The sequence below is a fragment of the Pollicipes pollicipes genome, unplaced genomic scaffold (genome assembly GCF_011947565.3).
Source record: "Pollicipes pollicipes isolate AB1234 unplaced genomic scaffold, Ppol_2.1 Scaffold_3087;HRSCAF=3621_pilon_pilon_pilon, whole genome shotgun sequence".
Taxonomy (NCBI): domain Eukaryota; kingdom Metazoa; phylum Arthropoda; class Thecostraca; order Pollicipedomorpha; family Pollicipedidae; genus Pollicipes; species Pollicipes pollicipes.
The window spans coordinates 29976473-30001132 of record NW_023596225.1 but is presented as its reverse complement, the minus strand read 5'-3'; the positions used below and the strand labels follow the sequence as shown (position 1 = coordinate 30001132).

The following is a 24660-nucleotide window of genomic DNA, read 5'->3' as shown; positions in this document are numbered from 1 at the left end:
CTCCGAGGGGAGGGGAGGGGAGCCTGCCACAGAGACGGACAGTGTTACCAGCGGTACCTCCAAGGAGAGAGGACGAGAGCCTGCCACAGAGATAGACACACATCGTCAACAGCGGCACCTATGGGGAGAGGGGAGGGGCGTGGTACCTGTCACAGAGATGGACATACAGTGTCATCAGCGGTACCTCCGAGGAGAGGGAAGAAGAGCATGTCGCAGAGACGGACACACAGTGTCACCAGCGATATCTCCGAGGAGAGGGGAGGGGACGGGGGCCTGTCACAGAGACGGACACACAGTGTCACCAGCGGTACCTCCAAGGAGATGGGGGGAGAGCATGTCGCAGAGACGGACAGCGTTACCAGCGGCACCTCCGAGGAGAGGGAAGGAGAGCCTGTCACAGAGACGGACACAGTGTCACCAGCACCTCCGCCTCCGAGGAGAGGGGAGGAAAGCTTGTCGAAAGAACAACCACCGTCACAACCGGAGCTCTGTATGTCATACCGCATCAAGAAGTCGTGGAGCCGAGCTAAAGGTTGCACAATTTAGCCTCAATTTACACCATCTAACCTGAATCAAATCAGCAGAGAATAACCTTCCCAGCGCTGAGTTCTGGATGGCCATGGCGGCTCAGCCTGGCATCTGCCCTGCTTCTACCACGCAGCAGAACGCACCGAACGACAATCCGCCACATCGACAGTGTTCTCAATGTGTTTTACGGGCGTCGGACACGCGCACTGGCCCATGCTGTAACCGCGCATCGGTCGACGGCTCCTATCTGCTGAATGCGTCATACTTGTCGACAGCTACCGCCGCTGCACACGAGAAAGGTTTTCTTCGTTCAGCCCCCGTATGGTCATGCTGGGCATTCTTTCTGAGCTGAGGAGCCCTAGGAACTATGGCTGCATGTTTGAATGCTTAGCACGCAGCCTCTGCATCATATTTGTAGACGTTTGAAGGTATGTTTCATGTTTGAAGATACTGAAACGAACATCAGATATGATACAACACGGTCACTTAGAACTATTGGTACACTTTTAAACAGATGTGACTACTCACCGCAGCACAAGTTCTGATTAGTAAATATGTTCCTCGATACGTCATTGTTTGATGACATTATCATACCTCGCACAACACTGACTGAGAGCCAATTGACGGCCGCTATATCTGAAAATCGTGCTCCCGAACGCTACATATGAATGGCTGGACCGTTATAGCTTTCTTGGCATTGATCACCACATGACATATGGAATGGCATAATTTGAATGACGTTCTTATGACATCATGGATACCTGTAACCTCGAAATACTCTCCCCGAAAGTGGAGGGTATTTCAAGGTCTCCACTTTCTTTTCTTCCATTTGAAATATTCTCCCCCGTAATCGCGGGCGTGTAGCTCAGAAACTAGGTTTTAGATTAGATTTAGGTCTTCAAAAGGGCAGGGCTGTGAAATGCACCTAATGACCTCTCAGGATAGCTAGTTCAGTTCAAAGCCTCATAGAAATGTGGAACGCTCTCTTTAGCCGTGATCTAACCACTGAAGCTTTCTCGCCTGTCTTATCATTTCAGACAATGTCAGCGTACAGTTCGATTTGACGCATGCCTGACATGGCGACGAGCAAAGCATCTTGGATCACAATTGAGCACCCTGTGGACTGTATGATATGTCCACCTCTGCATCATATTTCTCACAGCGTCGCCTGATATGACGCTTTGCTCGATACGCGTCAGCCGCTCGTAAAACCCGCCGGCGTAAACGGACCACACGCCGCAAGCGTAGAGTACAAGCCCCTCGAAACAAACGTTGAGTCGGCACAAGGCGACTACAATGGCGCACGGGGGTCGATAAGCAGTCAGACTGAAATATTGGGGCACGTCAGTGGTTCAACAGCAGCCGGGATACGGGTGGCGCGTTTGTCGACTCCGATAAATCAAAGCCGGCTAATGCAGTCCCCATCCAGTGACAAATGGCAGCGCTTTCCAGCCAAGGCAGCTGGGATTCCCCATGAATCAATCAGCGCCGCAAACGGCGCACACAATCAGATGACGACCGAGCTGAATATTGAATAGGTCCGACCATCAACTTCAGTCTGCGACACAGTGGCACGGCTAAAGACATCACATTTGTGCTGAAGCATGTCCATGTGATTCGCTCTTTTGAGCGCAAAATTCGTATTTCAGCAACGATTGCAAATGTTACGAAGAACAAGAGCATCAACTAAAAAATATCAAAATAGGCTCATAATACATGGGATTCACCCTAAGCTTGCAGGCTTGCGCTTCGACCTGAGACTCACTTCCTACCTAAACCAACCTCTATTGCCTCTAACGCTGAACTAGACTGCTGGCCCAGCCTAGTAAGACGGCGAAGGCGCCACTGAATCTAATTGTAAAACAATGGCCCATATCACGGCACGTGTAGCTAAGCCAGCCAACCACAACATACCATTGTGCCGCACACCCCGCCACGGGCGCAGCGGCCGAACAAGGATGCCATCCCGTCACCACCCACCTCCATCGTAAGCAGTGACGACCAGCCTGAAGGCGGTGTCGAGGCCGCGCGGCGAGCGGCGCAGCGTCACAGCCCCGCTCAGCAGGTCCACCGCGAACAGGTCACCGTTGCCCCGCAGCAGGTCATAGTGTACCCGGCCGTTGTCGCCCAGGTCAGCGTCGATCGCCGTCACCTGCGACCCCGGCGCGTCACAGAGTGGCGCACGACGGCGGGGAGTGACGCGCCAAATGTCGCGTCATATCACGGCATCGCGCGTAACGGCATGCTATTTACGGGTGACATTATTACATTTGCATTGCATTAAGCCCGCCCCTCATCAGTGTTCTCACGCTGGTGGCCGGAGTTCTGACCAGTAGGAACAGGCCAGCCCGTGCTCACTGCTCTCCCCTTGGTGACCGGAACTCCAACCAGTAGTAACCAACCAGCCCCTGTTCAGTGTTCTCACCTTGGTGACCGGAGTTCCGAATAGTAGTAACCAGCCAGTCCCTGCTCAGTGTTCTCACATTGATGACCGGAGCCCCGACCAGTAGGAACCAGGCAGTCCCTGCTCAGTGTTCTCCTCTTGGTGACCGGATCTTCGACCAGTAGCAACAAGCCAGCCCCTGCTCAGTGTTCTCACCTTGGTGACCGGAGCTTCGACCAGTAATAACAGGCCAGCCTCACTCAGTGTTCTAACCTTGGTGACCGGAGCTCCGACCGGTAGTAACCAGCCAGCCCCTGCTCCGTGTTCTCACCTTGGTGACTGGGGCTCCGACCAGTAGTAACCAGACAGCTCCTGCTCAGTGTTCTCACCTTGGTGACTGGAGCTCCGACGGTGGCCTCGACAGGCACGACGGCGTGATACGGCTGGTTGACGAACACGGGCCGGTTGTCGTTGTCGTCCATGACGGTCACGTGCAGCAGCGTGTGCGCCACCCGGCCGTCCCTGTCGCTGCGCACCTCTACGGCCAGCACGTGCTGCTCCTGCTGCTCCCGGTCCAGCGCCACACCCGTGGTGCGCACCACGCCAGCCGTCTCGCTGATGCTCTGTGGGGGACACCGTCACAAGAGGATCACTCACAGAGAGACGGTTCCGAACAGCGCCCGCCGTCTTGTTACACGGTGGGATGGACTGGTTCAAAGGCTGTCCATACAACTGTATAGGCGGAGCTGACTCGTTAATATGCTATCAGACTAGATGAAAGCCACCGTTATTGGAAAAGCAGATAGCACAGAATGGACTGACCACGGAGCGCTTCGACCCATCAGAAACGCTCCTCCCAGAACGGCGGACAATTTGACCTTGAAGCCATGGAACCCGCCAGTACAATTCGCGGGAGATTTTCCCGCCAAAGCCAGTGGTAACTATGGCGAGTCAGTCAGATTCCGCGTCACGACTACGAAAACATATTCAGCGTTCGAGGATTCAGCTGGTTAATATTCTGCAGTAGCCGGCTGTAAAGCCGTTATCAACCAAAGCGCAAAACTGAGGCCGCACAGGCTAATGGGATGAATGGGATCGTAACGATAATAAAACGTCGACACACAGTTCCCAACCAAGTCATGCTCAGGGCAGGCCACTGAACGGTGCGGGCATAAGAGTGCAGTGAGGAGTCTATGAGCCCGGTGTGGTGGCGGTGCAGAACAGCGTCGTAATGCTTCACATAAATGTAAAACCTTGGCGAATGATCTGCTCGGATGTGCAAGTTAGCTCTGTCCAAACACCACCCATACCTCACACCGGGCGCTTCAAGAGTTGTTTTGCGGCATCAGCGACGTTTAAAACGGCGCCCCTTGGATCATTTACCCCAGTTGTCCGGCGTCGAAAAGCCCCCGACAATAGGCATCATATAATGTTCAGAGGCAACGCCAGAGAGCCAGCATCTTATAGACAAGGACTTCGTTACCCCGGAACGAACGACTAATCAGTGCTTGTCGGCTTTATGCTCAGATGAGCAGAAACTTGATTCCAATAAGCACCTTCCAGAACCCACAAACGTCGACAGCATTTACAAGCGCTACTACGTCGCACCGCATAAGCCTACAGGGTCGATGTTAGTAGCCACGTTTTGCCAATGTGTCGCAAGGCCAGGAGACATCGCCTCCAGCGAGATATACGGACCAGCAGCGTCCACCCTGGACATACACACTGGACACGACACCCACTAAAAGCCGTCGGCTATACCAAATGCTCGGACCACCACCACCTCGCGCCATCACTCACGAAGTACTCGGAGGGGTTGAGGATGCGGAAGGCGAGGTGCTCCATCAGCTGGTTGCCCCGCACGGACAGCGAGGCCACGATGTCGACGCGAGTCGTGTTCTCGCGCACGGTGCCGTAGAACTGGTCGCTGGAGAACACCAGGCCACGACTGGCCACCTGGCGGCTGCGCACCAGCACCAGGGCGGCGGCGCGGTGCGGCCCGTCCGACGCGTGCACGGTCACGTTGGCCAGCGGCGGCACCGTCTCACCGCGCAGCAGGCGCAGCGAGCCCGTGTCGGCGGCCAGCGAGAACAGCGCCGCGTCGGCGCCCGTCAGCGAGTAGCTGGGGACGGGGCAGAGGGTCAGCGAGCAGCTGGTGACAGGGCAAGGAGTCAGCGAGTAGCTGGGGACGGGGCAGAGGGTCAGCGAGCAGCTGGTGGCAGGGCAAGGAGTTAGCGAGTAGTTGGGGACGGGACAGAGGGTCAGCGAGTAGCTGGGAACGAGGAAGAGGGCCAGCGAGTAGCTGGGAACAGGGAGGAGCCAGTGGGTGCCTGGGACTGTTGGCTGTTGACAGGCAGAGGGAAGCTGGGGACACGACGAGGCGTCCAAAAAATGGCCAGGGAGTGACAGAGCGTTAACCGCACCCTGAGCTGGGAGATGCACGAACACTTCTCACCGGTGGTGCCCTTTCTTATTCAGTAGTATGAGAGGGGGTCCAGATATCCCACCCCCAACTTTGAGAAGAAAATGGGCTAAGTCGGTCGTTCGTTGGCGTAGTTTTTGGGGTAGGCGCCGTCCGTTTTTACTGACCAGTCCCACAACTAATTTTACGAAACCACGCCACCGCTTGTCGCTCAAATTGAAGAAACGATTCTCAGACAATGACAGAGTGCGTGACAGCAACGCATTCATTACGTTGTGCAAAACAGCTTTTGGAGACCGATTTGTTGTCCAGCAGCAGGTCCCGTACGGGATCAGCGAGTCGTTATTTTGTTGTTCATTGGTGTTTTCGGGCGCGTCGACTGCAGTGGTCATTTTGCGCCCAAGGATCAGCGAGTCGCTGAAGCCACGAAACCAAATCGTGCTCGCCCGTTCAACAACGAAAACACGAATACGGTGTCTGGTTGTGTACGATGCAAACGTTCTCAGCGCCCAGACTCGAGCACGATCGCACCGATTACCAGGATCAGAGGCCTACGCTGTTACCTGATGTTCTGCGTGTCCGGATTAGAGGCCTGCACTGTTACCTGATGTTCTGCGTGTCCGGGTCGGAGGCCTGCACTGTTACCTGATGTTCTGCGTGTCCGGACCAGAGGCCTGCGCTGTTACCTGATGCTCTGCGCGTCCGGGTCGGAGGCCTGCACTGTTACCTGATGTTCTGCGTGTCCGGGTCGGAGGCCTGCACTGCTACCTGATGTTCTGCGTGTCCGGGTCGGAGGCCTGCACTGTTACCTGATGTTCTGCGTGTCCGAGTCGGAGGCCTGCACTGTTACCTGGTGTTCTGCGTGTCCGGGTCGGAGGCCTGCACTGTTACCTGATGTTCTGCGTGTCCGGGTCGGAGGCCTGCATTGTTACCTGATGTTCTGCGTGTCCGGGTCGGGGGCCTGCACGGTGCCGACCTCCACGCCGTCGTAGCTGGGCGTCAGCACGGTGAAGTTGTACTGCGCGTGCGCGAAACGGGGCGGCTCATCGTTGACGTCGAGCACGGCGACGGTGACGCGGGCCGGCCTGGCCGCCTGCAGACGAGGCTGACCGCGGTCCCAGACGTCCACCGTGAACTCCAGCTGGGACCGGCTCTCGTGGTCCAGCGCGCCGGCCGTCCTCAGAGCACCTGTGCAGCACACGCGTTAGCGGACGGCGCCGGTACAGCCCGAGGCCGGACACAGACTCCAAACCAGCACATGAGCCGCGACAGTGTTCAGTTGCCTCGCACCGCCGGCACACTCCGGCCACTCTCACCGGAGTCGGGGTCGATCTGCAGGTGCTGGCGGGCGGCCGTCTCCACGATGCTGAACAGCAGCCGGCCGTTGCTGTTGTCGTCCAGGTCCACAGCGGCCACCACCAGCGGCCGGCCGTCGTCGGCCAGCACGGCCGAGCCGACCGGCGCCGACTCGCGCACCCGGCCGGCGTAACGTGGCCGCGCCAGCCGCGGACGGTTGTCGTTCACGTCCAGCACGTGCACGATGACGCTCGTGTGGGCCACCTCGCCCACCTGGAGGGGACGGCACACAGGTCAGCCGGGGTCAGTTAGAGGTCAGGGTATGATGACGTTCGTGTGGGCCACCTCGCCCACCTGGAGGGGACGGCACACGGGTCAGCCGGGGTCAGTTAGAGGTCAGGGTATGATGACGCTCGTGTGGAGGGGACGGTACACAGGTCAGCCGGGGTCAGTTAGAGGTCAGGGTATGATGACGCTCGTGTGGAGGGAACGGTACACAGGTCAGCCGGGGTCAGTTGGAGGTCAGGGTATGATGACGCTCGTGTGGAGGGGACGGCACACGGGTCAGCCGGGGTCAGTTAGAGGTCAGGGTATGATGACGCTCGTGTGGAGGGGACGGTACACAGGTCAGCCGGGGTCAGTTAGAGGTCAGGGCATGATGACACTCTTGAGGGCCACCTCACCCATCTGGAAGGGACGGCACACAGGTCAGACGGGATCAGACCTGGTTATAATGCCGCTCGTGTGGGCCACCTCATCCGGCGGAGGAGATGGTCACAAGTGAGATGTGCGTTGGAGGCCACTGCTTACCGGCACATGATTAGGGTTTTTCACCCGTTTGTGGAGATAACACAACTTGAGTCAGTGTGGAAATGATGTTCCTACACATGGGGCAGCAAATGCCATTTAAAAGTCATCGGGATATCAATATATGATGTCGGTCGACATAACTAGCCCCCGCACTTGACAATAACGTTGGCACGTCTGGGAACTTCCGTCAGCTTATCCTTGCAGGGAGCTTAGTGCCAACGAGCGTTGGGACTTGGAATTCCGAAACCGCCAACGAAGTTCTCGCCATGCTGACGGTCTGTACGGACAGGTTGTACCAGGTGCAGCGCTCGTAGTCACGCGAACTCTCACCATGCTGACGGCTTGTATGGACAGGTTGTACCAGGTGCGGCGCTCGTAGTCGAGTCTCTCGCTGACGGTGAGCACCCCAGCGCCAGGGTTCAGCAGGAACGAGCCGTCCTCATTGCCTCCCACCAGACGGTAGGTCACTGAAGTCCGGCAGTGGGCCACCACGTCCAGCACGTGGGAGCCCGGAGGCCTGTCCTCCTCCACCTCAGCGCCGTACTCTGCCTGCAGCAGTGGACACGGACAACACGTCAGCGCCCGGGGTCCCCTGGTCCGCCTCAGATCCGCACTTTGCCGGTAACAGTACAGACATCCACAGCAAGCGCATCCCTGAATGGTTCTCTCGCTTCGATTTAGCCTCCACTCGTTAAGGCAATTTCCATTGCTAATACGGCATTAACACAATACCTCCGGCCCTTTGCGCAGATGCATCACTGCACATATCGTCGCTCAGAGCTTTCCGTTCTATTCTTGCGAGCAAAAGTCCGGAAGCCCTCACAGGCAATTTTTCAGGTACAGCCCGCTGTTATGACAGGCTATTATGTTTCAAAGAGCTCGTCGTTAGTCCACAACAAAGCGAAATGTGACATTTTGCCTTAGAAATACTCTTTTCGCAACGCTTTTAGACACGGTTTCGAACTCTTCAGCTAATGGAATAATCAAGCCACGCTGCAGAAAAACATCTCTTATAAGGAAGCAGGCGCGCAAGAGAACGGGCTCGGTATTTTTCTGCCCGCCGTGCGTGTTGTTTGCCGCATATTGACTCTCTTTATGGTTTCCGGGAACGTAATGGGCGAGGCAGGGCTCACCAATCCTCCTCCATAACTTGCGCACATCAATGCCGTTGTCAGTCACGACCACTGCGGGCCACCTTTCATTGCTGTGATGGGAGCGCACTTATCAATTCGATAGATAAAAAATTGGACCGAAGACCTATGCCGCTCGCAGGTGAAGCAGTCAATCAAATGTAACAGATGTACTTCCCAGTCATGTGCCAAGCGTCGACAGTACATTCCCTTTACGAAGCCGAAGACCGTCAAAAGCTGCTTCAGTTCGCACAGTCATTTGCCCCTCCCCTCCCCCCCCCCCCCCCCCCCGGCTGACCGGACCGCGGAACGATCCACGCTGAGCCCAGCCCTGTGAAGCACACTTTCCGTTGCAGCGGCGGCAGTGCGCACTGACTTTCTCGAAGCGGGGCGGCGCGCACTGACCTTCTCGAATCGGGGCAGTGCGCACTGACTTTCTCGAAGCGGGTCGGCGCGCACTGACCTTCTCGAAGCGGGTCGGCGCGCACTGACCTTCTCGAAGCGGGGCGGTGCGCACTGATCTGCCCGAAGCGGGGCGGTGAGCACTGACCTTCTCGAAGCGGGGCGGCGCGTTGTCGGGCAGCGTGACGAGTACGTTGACGTGGACGTCGCCGTGCAGCGGCGGCCGGCCGGCGTCGCTGGCGCGCACCGTTAGGATGTACTCGCTGGCGCGCCGCTGGTCCAGCCCGATGGCCACCGAGATGGTGCCCAGCACCGAGTCCACCGCGAACGCGTTGTCCACGTTACCTGGCGGCGGCGGAGGCGGACGTCAGGTGGCTGTGTTAATCAGCAGCAGGGGGGGGGGAGCAGGGCTTCACAGCGGACAACTCGGCGAGATTCAGACAGTTGAGGATGCCACGGACGCTTGCTGGAGCTTGCTGCTTGCAAGTGTGGAGGGTTTCACATCATGTACGCTGCAGCATACGCGCACAGACTCCACATGAGGACGCCACCAGTCATGACACAAAACGCCTGAAGGCCGGCATCCGGGTCAAACAACACGCCACGGCAATCGATGTCCCCGTGGCTTTACAAGGGGCCGCGCCCGACCGGGAAGTCGCCGTCTGGTCTGCACCGTCATCCACTATGCAACTGCTCCATTTAAAGGCCGCCCACCACCAAGTGATGACATTTGGGTTGTCATAACTAAGTCAGGAATTCGGTTTACTACCATCAGACAAGATTCGGTCGACAGTGGCATGAGGAACGTCAGGGACGTGTGGGAACGGCCTTGGCTGAGGCCGCGCAGCGACAATGGCAATGTCATCAACCGTACGCCGTACCATGCACTAAATATAACATGCCCCAAACGTCATACTGCATTAACAAATGCCGTACCAACCACGGCATCTATGGATCAAAAGAGCTAGTACCATTTGTGCTTAACAGTGTGTATGCGTGTAGGTGTGTGTTAAAGTCGTATGCATTATCATTATAAGCATCCCATGCATTTATTTTCTTTGCAATATTTCCCACATTTCTTGCCAAGCCAGCAGCTGATTCGTGTCCGCTGCGACAGCCCCTGGCGGGGAGGCCGTGCGGCCGAGGCCGGGCCGGGCCGGCGTCGTCGGTCGTGTTTTGCCGCCGCCCTCCAAATTGAAGGGCTGCGCCGCCTGACCTCGCCGCGGCCGCGCCAGATTGGATTCTGTTTCGGCGCCGCGTCAATGCCAGATGGCCGGGCGCCGAAGTGCCGCCGGCGATTTGATGAGGCGGCGGCGCGTCACGGCGGCTTACGGCCGCGGCCGCCTGATGAGGCCGCAGACCGTGGGTCCCGCGGGTCGGCCCGACGGGGACGGCCCGCCCGGCCAGGCCCGGTCCGCCGCCGCCGCCGCCGCCGCCAGCTCACCGCCACGCCACCGCGCGACTCAGCCGCACGCGGCGGCCATGGATCAGTGCCGACTTTGTGTAGTAGGGTGCCGCCGGCGCCACAAGGCCTCCAAAGCTGAGCTTAGGGGAGGGGGCATAACTTTGTTTAGTGCTGGGCGGAGAGAGGAAGTTCAACAGTCAGCTTCATCCGAAACAGGACTGATGTACGGCCAGACATAAAACCCGAGGTCATCCGGGCACAGCTGACGCTGAAATAGCAATGGGGTTCGCGGCACAGCGCATTGTCTTATTCCCATATTGCATGGAGCCGGCGCAAACCAAAATGACACGATTTATCATCCGAGCAAATGGACAGCCATGTTCTTCGATGAATCCTGCCAAGCACGCTCGATCCAGCAAACGGGACCTACCCAACAGAGCGACAGTGGGTGCGAGTCACAGAACGTACCCAGGGTTTGGTCCAAATGACACGGAAAGGTCAGCTGGCATCCTCCGTATCATGATTTAAATCGAACCACCCATCGACACAAAGGTGGTCCTACTTGACCAAGGCTATCTGACCCACTTCTTTTGATACAGCACCAGGCTCTCGGAACGCGATCAAATGGAATGCGATCTACGATAAAATCACCACAGGGAGTTTTTTAGAGATCACATGCTAGAACATGGGTCCAAATAGGCGTGAGCCGCTAACACCGAGCTCCAACTGTCCGAGCAATGGACAGCAAGGCACCCTGTTCCCTGCACGCGGCACTGCAGTACTGAGCCCGTACCCGTCACTGTTCTGGAGGCTGGTCGATCCATCACATCAGCCAACCTTAGTGTCTCACACACGCCCATCCTGACAGAGAAATCCGCGCTCATCACCCGCCAACAAATGGTGGCCAAAGTGCCATGTCAAGGGAGTGTTCAAACTTGAGGCCTACCATACCAATCGACTGAGGATGGACGAAGTCTCGGGAACAATCACCGAAGTCGAACGACCGGCATCCATAAAAAACAACCCAGGGCGGGCCAGCGACCAGTCAACGATGCGGCGCAATATACTGCGTCTCCTTCCTTTCGGCGCAAACAGAAGTCCCACGGGCCCCTGGTGCAGAAGTTACTGCACGTAAAGCAGCCAGCCGGCTGCCGAAAACAAAACAATTAGCCAAACGAACTGCTGCTGGGTAAAAAAGGATCGTTCAGCGACGCAAACCCGGCCGTCGTTGTCATGCCCGAGCTGGCCCCGCCGTCCTCTGGTCCAGGAACTGCCTTGGGGGTATTTCGAGGTCACGGGTGCCGCCGGGGGCTGGCTCAGGGGTGTCTCTAGGCCACGGGTGCCACCGGGGGCTAGTTCAGGGGTGTCTCTAGGCCACGGGTGCCGCCGGGGGCTGAATTGCGGGCGTCTCTAGGCCACGGGTGCCGCCGCGGGCTGGCTCGGGGGTGTTTCAAGGTTACGGGTGCCGCCGGGGGCAGGCTCAGGGGTGTTGCGAGGTTGCAGGTGCCGCCGGGGGCTGGCTCGCGAGTGTTGCGAGGTCACGAGTGCCGCCGGGGGCTGGCTCAGGGGCGTTGCGTGGCCGTGGGTGCCGCTGGGAGCTGGCTCAGGGGTGTCTCGAGGCCACGGGTGCCGCCGGGGGCTGGCTCGGGGGTGTTTCGAGGCCACGGGTGCCGCCGGGGGCTGGCTCAGGGGCGTTGCGTGGTCGCGGGTGCCGCCGGGGGCTGGCTCAGGGGTGTTGCGAGGTTGCAGGTGCCGCCGGGGGCTGGCTCGCGAGTGTTGCGAGGTCACGAGTGCCGCCGGGGGCTGGCTCAGGGGCGTTGCGTGGTCGCGGGTGCCGCCGGGAGCTGGCTCAGGGGTGTCTCGAGGCCACGGGTGCCGCCGGGGGCTGGCTCAGGGGTGTCTCGAGGCCACGGGTGCCGCCGGGAGCTGGCTCAGGGGTGTCTCGAGGCCACGGGTGCCGCCGGGGGCTGGCTCGGGGGTGTTTCGAGGCCACGGGTGCCGCCGGGAGCTGGCTCGGGGGTGTCTCTAGGCCACGGGTGCAGCCGGGGGCTGGCTCGGGGGTGTTTCGAGGCCACGGGTGCCGCCGGGGGCAGGCTCAGGGGTGTTGCGAGGTTGCAGGTGCCGCCGGGGGCTGGCTCGCGAGTGTTGCGAGGTCACGAGTGCCGCCGGGGGCTGGCTCAGGGGCGTTGCGTGGTCGCGGGTGCCGCCGGGAGCTGGCTCAGGGGTGTCTCGAGGCCACGAGTGCCGCCGGGGGCTGGCTCGGGGTTGTTTCGAGGCCACGGGTGCCGCCGGGGGCCATCCACGGACACCAGCGGATCGATGGCCGACTCACGCAGGGGCCGCACGGCTTCCGGGCGGCGTCGGGGAGGCACGCCACCCGGCCAACGGCGAACGGGTTCTTCGCCAGCCCGCAGCGATGCCGGGCGGCGGGCTGAGGCTGGGCAGACCGGCCTCAGCGGGCGGAGCGGCGACCCGCCGGCGGCCCTGTCACGACCAGACGCGGCGCTGCTGGCCGTCACCGCTATCCCGGGTCAGTGTAGCCAGAACGCCAGTGCACGTCGCGGATGTGACGTCGCTGCAGTGTCAGCGGGCGTGTCGAAACTTTGCCTAGCACACAAACTCACGGAGACAGCGCCGATGAACCCCGCCTGCGGACCTATCCCATGAGCATCCCGCATCCCAAGCCCGCGACTAGTGACTGACCGCCGTCAGTCGCGCCCGATACATCGGCGGTGAGGTCGAATGTACCGGTGACCTACCCGCACTCCACTCGAGTGCGGCTTTAACCAGCGGTCTTTGTCAGCCCGGCGTCCTGCACGCCCGACCTGTCGCCGCGAACAGCTGGCCGTAACGAGCGGCCGCCACCGCCGCCGCACCTGCCCACTCCGCTCATCAAATCAGCCGCGCCGGACGAACAGCGGCCAGGCGGACCCCATCCACTCTCCGCCGGCTCACGGCCGTCAGCAGCGCAGCAGGCGCCGGCCGGCCGGGCCGGCGGCGGAGCCCAAGCCGGCCGTAAAGCGGCGAGCGCGGCGTGAGCGGCGGCTGTCCGCCGCACAACGAGCCAGTCACGCCGCCGCAACGGCCCCGACCGAGGCGGCGCCGCCGCTCGTCCGGGTCAGTCTGCAGCTCGTCCCACCCTCTTCCCGGCTCGTCCTCGCTCGCCAGGGACTCGTCCTTGCTCGTGCCATCGGATAGCCGTTTAACGGCCTCGCACGGCGCTGCCTGGCCAGGTGTCGACGTCCCGGCCCGTCAGGGGCTCCTCTGGGCCCCTCTGGAACTCGTTTGTGGCACATCTGCAGCTCGTCTGGGGCTTGTTTGGGCCTTGTCTAGGACCGTCTGCACTCATCTGGGGCTCCTCTTGGGCTCGACCAGGCCTCGTCTGCGGCTCGACGCGACCTCGTCTGGGGCCCGTCTGGAGCTCGTCTAGGGCTCGTGCTGTTGGGCCCGTCTGGGGCCTGACTGGAGCTCATCTAGGGCTCGTGCTGTTGGGCTGTGTGTTCGGCGCCCGGCCACCGTTGCAGTCGTTTCATCACGCCACGTGCTCCATCAAAGCGAGACGCGGAGTGGATGTGGACCGACCCGGCGCCACGAGGCTCGGCTCGAGCACACCTGGCCGGGACGAGGTCCGTCGCGAGCCGGCCTGGACGGTAGTGGCCAGAGCACTTCTGGGGACTACGGCCGTGACAATGTCGACCGGGCGTGAACAATGTCGGCGTGGACCAAGCGCCCGGCTTTGTGCGAAATGAAGTCACGAGAGATTTCGCCAAAAAGATTTGCAATCCTGAGAACTCGAAAGCACACCTATAGCTCCCATGCAAACTGTATGAACCAATGCGAAAAGGATAAACACGGCCCGTCTCACCGTACAGATAACGCAGCGCCCGGTTACATCGGACGGTACAGAACACGAAACAGGGGCAGGGCATATGTCTGACATTACAGAGGTGGTACACCTTACAATATGGAATGCATGAACGGACATATTTGACGGTCTGAAGTGGGTGACCATGGCATACCTGACAGTGCGGAGGTGTCGTGCCTGACAGCATGGTGTAGATGACCACAACAGACGTGACGTCACATCGGGGTGGCCTACCTGACAGTATGGAGTAGGTGATGCGGGCGTTCTGGCCATGGTCGCGGTCGGTGGCCAGCACGGTGACCACTTGCCAGCCGACCGGCGCCGTCTCGTGCACCTGGCCCACCACCAGGTCGCTGAGGAACTGCGGACGGTGGTCGTTCTCGTCCCGCACGTGTACCAGCAGGCGGGCGTAGTCGCGGCGCGCCGGCGTGCCCTGGTCCCGCACCGACACCGTCAGCACGTGCTCGTGCTCCGTCTCCCTGCGGCCGAACGGGGGAGAACGTGTTAGTCGCTGTCTAGGCAGACGAGCGGCGAGAGGACGAACTGAGGAGGCGGCTGTGTTGCCGGCTGTCCTGTCCGACCGGCAGCGAGAGGACAGAGGAGGAGGCGGATGTGCCACCAGGAGTTCAGTTGTTCGCAAACGGTGATGGAAAGTGGCACATCATGGGCAAATACGAAAATTGGGTGTCCCGTTGGAAGATCGGACAACTAGAGAAGACATATACGATACAGCCGTCAAACATTAACGAACAATACAGTACGAGATCTGCTGATGACAAAGACACAGCCTGAGACGAGCCAGTAACGGAGACATTGTCCAGATTGCCAAATGACGCTCGGAAACGAGACGAAAACAGCGCCTCGTCCGACCTGACCACGTGAGCTGAGTGGCGCCGCCAGTCCGCGTCAGCTGATAAAGCGAGCCAAGCCCCGACCTCGACACATCGACAGACCGGGCCTGTTATAGCCGCCTATCTGGCGGGACCCGTCCTTCCAGGGCAATCACGCCTAATGTCACGGTCTCTCGCCGAGCCCCGTGTGGGTACGAGCGCCGGCCGGCGCGGCCGATGCTCGCGGGGGGCCAGACGGCGGGTCAGACGGCGCGCCGCCCACTCTCATGTGCTCCAGACGCTCACGTCGTGCCGCGCACGCGCCAGCCCGCCGGCCTCGACTGGCCTTTTGCGTGTCGATGAGCAGACTGATAATTAGCGTTCACAGTCGCATCGACCACTCGGGCCGCCCTGTCATAGCCGACTCAAATTGACCGGGGCCACGGCCTCTGCCGGTGACGTCCGGCACCAGGTCGATACCGAGGCGTCCCGTCACCACTCACGCTGTGGCTTTGGTACACGGAGCGACGGCACCTCCTGCCCCAAGCCGGCTTTACGTCGATGCTGGTTTAATTTTGTGGGGTTGGGTACATCGACGTCTGAGTTTATGCAACGCCAATGCTCAGTCTGCACCGTACACTCCAGTTTTCAGCTAATGTCACCACCGCGGACCGCTGGTTACTGCATCGCTACAACGGCAGCGATGCGCAGCGCGGACATGCCATTCGGTGCGGACGGCGCACAGCCCCGCCCAACTACGTCAGTGTCAGCCGGTCATAAGGCCAGGCCCTCCCTTGTGGGCTGAGAACTGGCATGGCGACAGTGACAGCGGCGACCAGGCGGGACTTTGGAAATCAGGCCGCGTGCGGCCGAGAGGCCTGCAGAACACACATGGAGCAGCCCGCGTCAGAGCCTGCCTCGGGCGACACCAAGCCCCGCCCAGGGCCTCGTCCCGCGGCCCTGGATCTCGGCCACCGGCGGCACCGGCCGGGCACGCGACAGAGCCGGCCTCAGGCAAAATCAAGCCCCGTCCAGGGTCTCGTCCCGCGCCCTGGACCCCAGCCAACGGCGGCATCGGTCAGGGGTCAGCACTCACCACCTGAGCACGACACATCATAGAGGAACAGAGACTGAGCGACGGAGTATGTGGACAGCACGCACGCACGCACGCACGCACGCACGCACGCACGCACGCACGCACGCACGCACGCACGCACGCACACGCGCGCGCCGCGGGCGGGCAGCAAACCGTTAGACTGATCAATAAATCTTCCGAAATGTTCTTTTGATCTCGCGGATCAAGCGCTGACATTCTGGGCTGCGTCTGTGGAGAACAGTTCGATCCGCAATCTGGAGAAGCTGGCACCTGCTGGCTTCTCGATCCACTTAATCCGAGGGATCGAAAGAACATCTCGAAAGGCAACAAACAACGAAAGCGCTGCTATTTCTAACGGCTCATGTTCATTAAACAATCTGCTTCCGAAATGAACCTAACAGCCAACTGAACTAACAGCCTAACTGACCAAATAGATGAATCTAACTGCCCAATCTCCAGGCGATGGTGACCTGACTGACCCAATCGATCACCTCACCTGTCCAGTCGTCCGGCCACGGTGACCTGGCCGGTCATGGGGTCGATGCTGAACAGACGGAGAGAGCGGTCGCTCTGCGCCGCCTCCAGTCCGTAGTAGAGCAGCGCCTCGCCGTCCGGGTCGGCGGCGCTCACTGTCAATAGCCGGTCACCCGGCTCGGCCGCCTCCGACACGTTCACGGCGTACAGGGCGCGCTCGAACGCCGGATCCCGGTCGTTCACGTCCAGCACTGTGATCCGCAGCTGGCGGCGGACATGGTGAACACACCGTGAGACACGCACTGAGACTGTGATCCGCAGCTGGCGGCGGACGAGCAGGCATGACAAAGACATCGTGAGACGTGCACAACATCGGGACGCATAACACAGGCCCTAGAATACTGAATGGAACCGTGTTACAGTTTTAGTCAATTTTAACACAGTGTGGGACGGCACACAGTGCACGGCTGGGCGATCACCAAACGTCCATCGTTAACATGATGCCACGGGAGGGGGCCAGTGACGCCAGCAGTGGTAGGCTCGACACCGGCCAACTCAGAGCAATATAGGAGTGCCTGAGCAGCGGTGCGCAATAATCCCTTGCCGATGGGGGGGGGGGGGGGGCAGAGATCAAGCAGCGTGTCGCCGGCCGGCCGCTCGACAGAGAAAGACCAATAAGAAGACGAATACGCCCTTCCTTGGTCCGGACGGCCTGCAGCAAGGGACCGGGTCATTTGCTAAGAGCGGAGTGGGCGGGAGCTCCGGAATCTCGCGGAGTCAGCCGCACCGGCAAACAATCCACCCCGACAGAAATACCCGAGTCCGCGGCGCCCGCCCCGCGGGACGCGAACACAGTCGTTCATCACGCCCTGTAGCAGGCAAGAGACCTCTTTGTGGCGTCGACATTTGAGAACGACCGGTGTTGCGGCGAAATGAGCCCCCGTCCGTCAGCAGATGCGGACACCAGCCAGCGGTTCGCACCCGCGCGGAGACCACTGCCGTCTCGCGGAGCACCGCCAACAAGGCTGAATCAACTGACGACAGTTGTTCTCATAATTTGTTCTCCCAAGCTACCTCTCCCCCCCCCCCCCCGTGCACTTTTGTGGACAAGTACTTGACACAGCTGGCGGTGCGCGACGCTCGTTGGAAATATGTGACGTCAGGAGCACACGCCCTGTCAGCCGTCTTGTACAGACGGCATTGCGATCACCGGAGGGAAAGATTACTGCCCTGGTGACTTCAATGGAAACATGTATCTCGCGTAACGTTTACGAAGACCGGGCAGACCAACAACACCGTCGCACCAGTCGTCGGCAACAGCAGGAGCCCAACACAGCCGCAGCCATGCCGACAGCGCACGCCAAACGGGACGCGGCGGAGCAGCTCGCTTCGAGGAAGGCTTCAGGACAGTGGCACACGCGCCCACAACCTCCGCATTGCCAACAGGCTCTGGTCGGCGCCGGATGTTGGCGCAGATGACCCTTCGAACACAAACTTCCGACAAGGCAATTAATGACCACGCCAGTCGGTCATTACGGCCCACCGCCGACCGTGCCGGCTCTAACGGCGCGTTATTCCTTCCCCGAGGGCCCACAAAACGCGCGTCGCACGCTGTCGCCAGACCCAGCACGGGCGTCGATACCTGAGCAGGCGGTGGCCGAGGGCCGACTGCTGGAGACAGCCGGCGGCTCGCGGCCGCCCGCACCCGGACAACCCGCGCCCTCAGATGGAAACCCATTCGCGGCGTACCGGCCGCACTCTGGCGGCGGTGGTGAGGGAGCGCCCGGAGCAGCGCGGAGACGTGTAGACTGCGACGGAGGTGGACTGCGCTGGCGGCGGTGGTGAGGGAGCGCCCGGAGCAGCGCGGAGAGGTGTAGACCGCGACGGAGGTGGACTGCGCTGGCGGCGGTGGTGAGGGAGAGCCCGGAGCAGCGCGGAGAGGTGTAGACTGCGACGGAGGTGGACTGCGCTGGCGGCGGTGGTGAGGGAGCGCCCGGAGCAGCGCGGAGAGGTGTAGACTGCGACGGAGGTGGACTGCGCTGGCGGCGGTGGTGAGGGAGAGCCCGAGCAGCGCGGGAGAGGTGTATACGGACGAGGTTGGACTGCGCTGGCGGGCGGCGGTGGTGGGGAGGAGCCCGGAGCAGCGCGGAGAGGTGTAGACTGCGACGGAGGTGGACTGAGCTGGCGGCGGTGGTGAGGGAGAGCGCCCGGAGAAGCGCGGAGCGGGTAAGACTGCACGGAGGTGAATGCGGGGCGGCGGTGGTGAGGGAGCGCCCGGAGCAGCGCGGAGAGGTGTAGACTGCGACGGAGGTGTTCGGGCTTGTGGTCCTCCGCGGCCCTCCGGCGTGAAGACCACGTGGTGTCCGTCCGTGGCGGAGGACGTTCATCGTGTACTCGGCGTTGTCTCCCAGTCCAGCGGGCGGGACAGATCACGATGCCGCCCTGGCTGTTGACGCTGAATCTGCCTCCGGTGTTGCGCCTGCGGCAGAAATGTCTTTAACCCCACCGGGAAAGGAATACCACATGCACCGCGATTGGGCGTACATCACCGGCCTGGGATCAATCCCGTAACATGGGAGCAGTTCCCCGATACAGACGTAACAAATGGTCATCAGTTATTCTCTCCTGCCAGCATGTCGGAGAATGCCCAGTCCCTGGGCAGAATAAATGTGTGGACCTATTCCCGAATCACAGGGAATGCCACCACCTGCTCGTGATGCACATCGAATGCTCTAAAACTGACCTAACGTGCCGAAGTGCACACCGCAGCCATTTGACTGGTAATGCTATAATAGTCCATGCATGTCAGTCATGCAAGCTATAACCGCAGGCCATTTTCAGTCCTGGTCCTTAAAATCGTCCGAGAGATGCAGAAAAGGCTGCTTAAGAATATGAAAACAACTTTCTCGTATCGCATCTCTACCCATTTTGTGGGGATTTAAGAATGGGCGCAAATCTGTTGTTATGCTTCTGTCGGAATCATGACCGATTTGGACCGGGAACGGACACACGGCGGAATACAGACGAACCCGCCCGTTAATATGGATCGACAGGCACACGCATTTCAAGGCGGACTTATTACCATGGCACATTTAGCTATCGCGTGTAAAGAACACCTCGGTTACCGCGGTGCCTAAAACACAATGCCGCAGGCATTGCGTTTTGTAACGGCACTCGAGCACCGATTCTGCATTCGAGTCACGTAGTTCCATCTATAGCCAGGACGATTGCAAGTCTGAATCCACAGCGGCCGTATTTTAGTCAGCATTGCCCCGCGCACGCCTCGGTGAGCAATGAACATAATCGGCTCGAACTGAACGCCACTCACCCTGTCCATTGCACGACTCACTGGCCGCTCGATCATACCGCGTGTACCAGAAGCGCACATCTCAATACGGGACCGCGCCTCAGCAGACCAATCCATTACGCAGCAGCGGGAGCGCGCCACTCGGCAGCATCGGCTCCGCCGCAGCCCTTCGGCACAGCTGCACTCCGGCCGAACGCGTGATGGGAGCGCGGTGCAATGGCCCTCGCCGGCGCCGGCACGGACTTCACTCCAACTGGGGCGAGCGCTGCTCCGCGTCCAGATGCCATCAGGCTAATACGGCCGGCACTCGCGGCGCGACAGCCTTTACTCTCGATAGATTACCGGTGGGAAGAGGGGGAGGGTGGGGCAACCGTGCGTGACGAGTCAAAGGCAGGTGGCAGAAATAAGGAACCTCGCCGCACAAAAGAAAAAATTACATACGCTAAACGCTACACCGGTCCGGCAAGCCACGAAGCGAAGCGCGTATGTCAGAACGCACTCACCGGATCGACCGAAAACTTGGCGTGGTTGGGGACTGGAGGGCCATCGTTTGAATTATTCCGCGAGGGTCAGACACTTGCAGCTGCTCATAAACTCCGGGTGCTTCGAACGATTTGGCTGACCTTTGCAGGCGGCACAAATACGCCCCTCGGCAGGGTACTGGCCGGGCGCGACATGGCCACGGGTCCTGCATATTTCAGTCCAGTGTTCGGAACTTCGCCGCCGGCTGACATATTCTCCGGCGGCATGCGGCCTCAGTTTTGTTTGCTGCCATTTTCCGTTCGCATCGGACGTGAGGCCGGCCCGGCGTGCTTCGGCGTACCATAAGCACGCCAATGGCTCGTAGGTGCAACACTCCAGGGCATGTGTCTGCATACCATGCATCATTGTGAATCATCACGCACATCCCTCCAATGCCTTAGTCCAACCTTCGTGCATGTACACGGATTGCGGCACGGAAAGAGGTAAGTGCATGTATACACGGAGTCCGGTCCCTCCCCCTCGCGAGCAATACTGGAGAGCAGCGCGGCGTTGGCGGTGGCTGGCATGACGTATTGAGAGACACGCAGGAGACCACGGCCCAAAAGTTCTGACCCTCACCTGCAATACTGAAGAGCAGCGTGGCGTTGGCAGTGGCCAGGATGACGAGGTGACCGACCGGGTCCGTCTCGAACACCTGGACGGCCCGTTCAGGCAGGTCCACCCGGGGCGGGTGGGGCGGCGGCGGCCCCTCCTCCAGCACGGTGAGCAGCACCCGCGCCACCGACGAGCGCACCGGCTTGCCGCCGTCCGTCGCCCGCACCTGGACACAGAAGTGGCGCTCAGCGTGAGCAACTGGCCACAATGCGCCGCCGTCATCTGGCGACAACGGGAGAGCTCGGTGGTAACAGCACAGCTGTCCACTGCCCTGACCTGGGTGGGGCAATGGCCGAGCTTCGGTGCTGCCCAGACTGTGGTCTGTCGCCTTGACGCGCAAACAGCGCAGCCAAACACTATGACTGTGCCAACAACCGTCTGCTGTCCCTGCTTGCGGACAGCGGGGGCTTCAGCGGTAACCAGGCCACCGTATGTCGCCGAAACAGGGGAACAATGGGATGACGCTGAGTGAACGATCACTGTCAATTACCGTTGCATGCGGTGACAACAGATACATGTTTAACAGTGCTTCTGGACGTAGTCTCCACATTGAAACAACAAGAGACCTCACTGCCGACACGTTTATCACTTTCAACTGGGACAGCAGGTCCTCACTGCTAACATGCACTCGGGTAGGGGTCAACACTTCACCCCCCGGGTTTTTTTCTGCAATAACATCCGAACGCCGCGGCGCAGCCGAACCAAAGATCAAGGTCAAAACCAAACCGCATTGTTACTGGAAAACTTGCTTTGAGAGGTACTTGTGGCGCTCCTTTCGAATTCCTGGACCACAACGTCAAAATAATTTCTTATTTTGACTTCATGAAAGTCAACGGAGTCAATGACCTGAAATGGACTTAACCTTTTTAAATTTTAGCAGCATCCCGTCTATAGTTGTATTTGGTGCCGATTGTAAATTCAAACATCTAAACAATCCCGAAGGGGTTTTGTCATTTCAATTTCGTAAGGTCAAGCAAGAACGATGACTTAAGCATCAATGACATTTGCTTATACGTGATATCTAGATTAAAGCTGGTTACGTAAGGACATAGAAAGGAACTTCAGGTGCCTATCAAGAGTTTGACCTTGCTTGACACGAATGTCACAACCTAGAAACTTCAAAGTTTGGCACAAGTGAGTTCACATAGAGCCGTACTTGCCCCGTGAATATGACGTATCCAGCTCCTGGTTTTTGAGATCTTAGAGCGGGCAAGTTGACCCCACCCCCATCCCAGCGAGGCGCATTTAACCGGCCGCCCAGGCGCGTATCAACAGCAGTTGAGACGAACGCCTTTGGTCTACAACAAATTAAAGAAAAAAACACAGGACGCCAGTGATTTTTATCGTGACGAAGCCAACATGAGTGACGTTATCGCTCTTCATGCATGCATTCATGGAGCGGACGTCTCCAGACACCTGCCAGACAGCGAGTAAACCTCCGAATTCCTCAGAGGGTCCTTCGTTCGATAGTAAGCTGTGGCGAGCCACACGAGAAAGGCTTTCTGTGTGCTTGTCTGGAGATATGGACAAATGACCGGGATAGCATCTCAGCTGCGCGGCTCTTCCCACTAGGAGCACTTAGCAGAGTGTTTCGGGTGCTCAGCGGTCTCGGTGGCTACTCGATACAGAAGAGCCATTACCCCCACCCGTCTGGCCCTCCCGAGAACATCGGCGCGTTGGCGAGGCTCCGCACGAGGGGGTCTCCGACCGGCCGGCCGGCCTTTCCCGGGCATTGCTGTGGCGGGTGCCGGTCGCGGCCGCTGCCATCGCCGATGACAAGCGAGCGCGGGGTACGGTCCGCGCCGGTCCACACCGGTCTGCGCCGGTCTGCGCCGGTCCGCGCCGGTCCACACAGTTCGCACGGTCCCCTCGGTCCGCGCGGTCCTCGCCGGTCTACGCCGGTCCGCGGCATGCGCCGGTCTGCGCGAGACGGGACCGGTCCGCTCGGGACCAGCATCCCCACCGGCGTCAGTGGTCTCTCTGTCGGTGGCGCCGGTCAGCGTCAGCGCCGCCCTGCACTGCTACCCTATCAGTCCGCTCGCCAGCTGCATAACACATGACAGCGGCGTCCGCTACAAGCGCACGATCGGACCCCACGATCGGACCCCGTTGGCCTGGTTGTCGCGTCCGGGGCACTGCGCACCTGTAGCGCTGCCTATATACCCTGTTTGCGCGGCATCTGCCCTTGTGCGGCCAAAACCACGGTCCGGCACGATGGCGGCCGCCAGGCACGGCACCTTAACACAGGCCGAGTAAGGCAGAAGGGGACAGGCGGTCGTTGGGGTGTCGGCGAAACTGAACATAACCAGGCACACCAGCGGAGGAAGTGGCGTCCGCGCAGCCCGGCGCCGTTCTCACGAGGCGCCTTAACCAGCGTAGTGGCTTCACTGCAGTCGAAAAAGCCCACACACTGAGCGAAAAACAGCATGCCATTAAGCAAGCAGACCATGCATAGCAACAGTACAGACGAGCTTTAACACTGAGCCGATTCCAGTGGGCCGGTACAACACAGCTGAGTCGGCATCCCAGGGCAACACCCCCGCGTCGGGAGGTCAGCGCTCACCGAGACGAGTACCCCGAACCCCAGCCAGGCCAAGGTCAAGGCCATGAGAGGCAATCGCGAGGCGCACGAGTCTCCAGGCCTTTGCCTCCACGACTTGCCCCAACTGTCCCCTGCTTCTTACGAGCCTCCAAGGCCTCTGCTCCCACGACTCGCCCCAACTGTCCCCTGGCCTCGTACGAACCTCCAGTGGCTCTGCTTCCACGACCCGTTCCAACTGTCCCTGGCCTCGCACGAGCCTCCAGGGCCTCTGCTTCCACGACCCACCCTAGCTGCCCCTAGCCTCGCCCCTGCCCAAAGTACTTTTACAAAACAGAAAAGTTCTAGAAAGAAACGCATCCACAAAGCTTGAAAGGCAGACCCTCCGTGCTAGGGAAGTTTACCTCTTTCGTAGTAAATGTCACTGTCACGACGGTTTGGATAAACAAATAATATTGGCCTCCTATACATTCCTGCGACAAGATGTTGAGACCAAAAATGGCAGTCACCGCATCACGCATGAACGGACCGCATTACTGTTTTGAGCATCAGCGTCGGTCGGGCCTGGACAGGTACATTCTTCGCCGCTACAGAACGCAGACCAGCCACAATTCACCGAGCAAGTGAAGTTCATATATGGAGTTTTCGTTCAGTGCTCGCTTTCACTTGCATTCAGAAAACAAGCGAGTTTACCAGGCATAATGCGAAAAAGTTTTCCTTTTTGATTATGTTGCCAAAACACGTCTCGTGCATTGCATCGAAATGAAAAACTGCTCCACTCAGGACCATTTCGACAACGACGCATCAGTCAACGTAAAGTCACCTTCATCCGTAAATTGCTGTTGCGAGTTGCCAAGGCCCAGCACGTCCTTTCGACCACCGCGTCCTTCCTTAACAGCGCAGCCGCGTCCAGCCGCGGCGGCCGGGCCGCTCCACCGAAATTCGAAAGATCAGTAGCTGCCCATAACGTGCCGTCCCACTGACACACACGGACGGACCTGGACGAGGCCGCGACAACCGAGCAACACCCGAGACG

At 59.6% G+C, this 24660-nt stretch overlaps 1 protein-coding gene across 1 annotated transcript in view; it reads right to left on the bottom strand.

The window, feature by feature from the left end:
- LOC119090019 (protocadherin Fat 3) overlaps positions 1 to 24660 on the bottom strand; it is a 70585-nt gene that overhangs the window by 15005 nt on the left and 30920 nt on the right. The window contains exons 7-18 of the mRNA XM_037212816.1: positions 21050 to 21251; positions 20452 to 20483; positions 16843 to 16905; positions 16664 to 16770; positions 14476 to 14720; positions 9120 to 9316; positions 7770 to 7988; positions 6824 to 6902; positions 6266 to 6521; positions 4712 to 4874; positions 3301 to 3534; positions 2509 to 2680 (exon numbers count right to left, since the gene is read on the bottom strand). Of these exons, the coding sequence (XP_037068711.1) occupies positions 2509 to 2680; positions 3301 to 3534; positions 4712 to 4874; positions 6266 to 6521; positions 6824 to 6902; positions 7770 to 7988; positions 9120 to 9316; positions 14476 to 14720; positions 16664 to 16770; positions 16843 to 16905; positions 20452 to 20483; positions 21050 to 21251 (1969 nt within the window). The remainder of the gene's footprint in view (positions 1 to 2508; positions 2681 to 3300; positions 3535 to 4711; positions 4875 to 6265; positions 6522 to 6823; positions 6903 to 7769; positions 7989 to 9119; positions 9317 to 14475; positions 14721 to 16663; positions 16771 to 16842; positions 16906 to 20451; positions 20484 to 21049; positions 21252 to 24660) is intronic.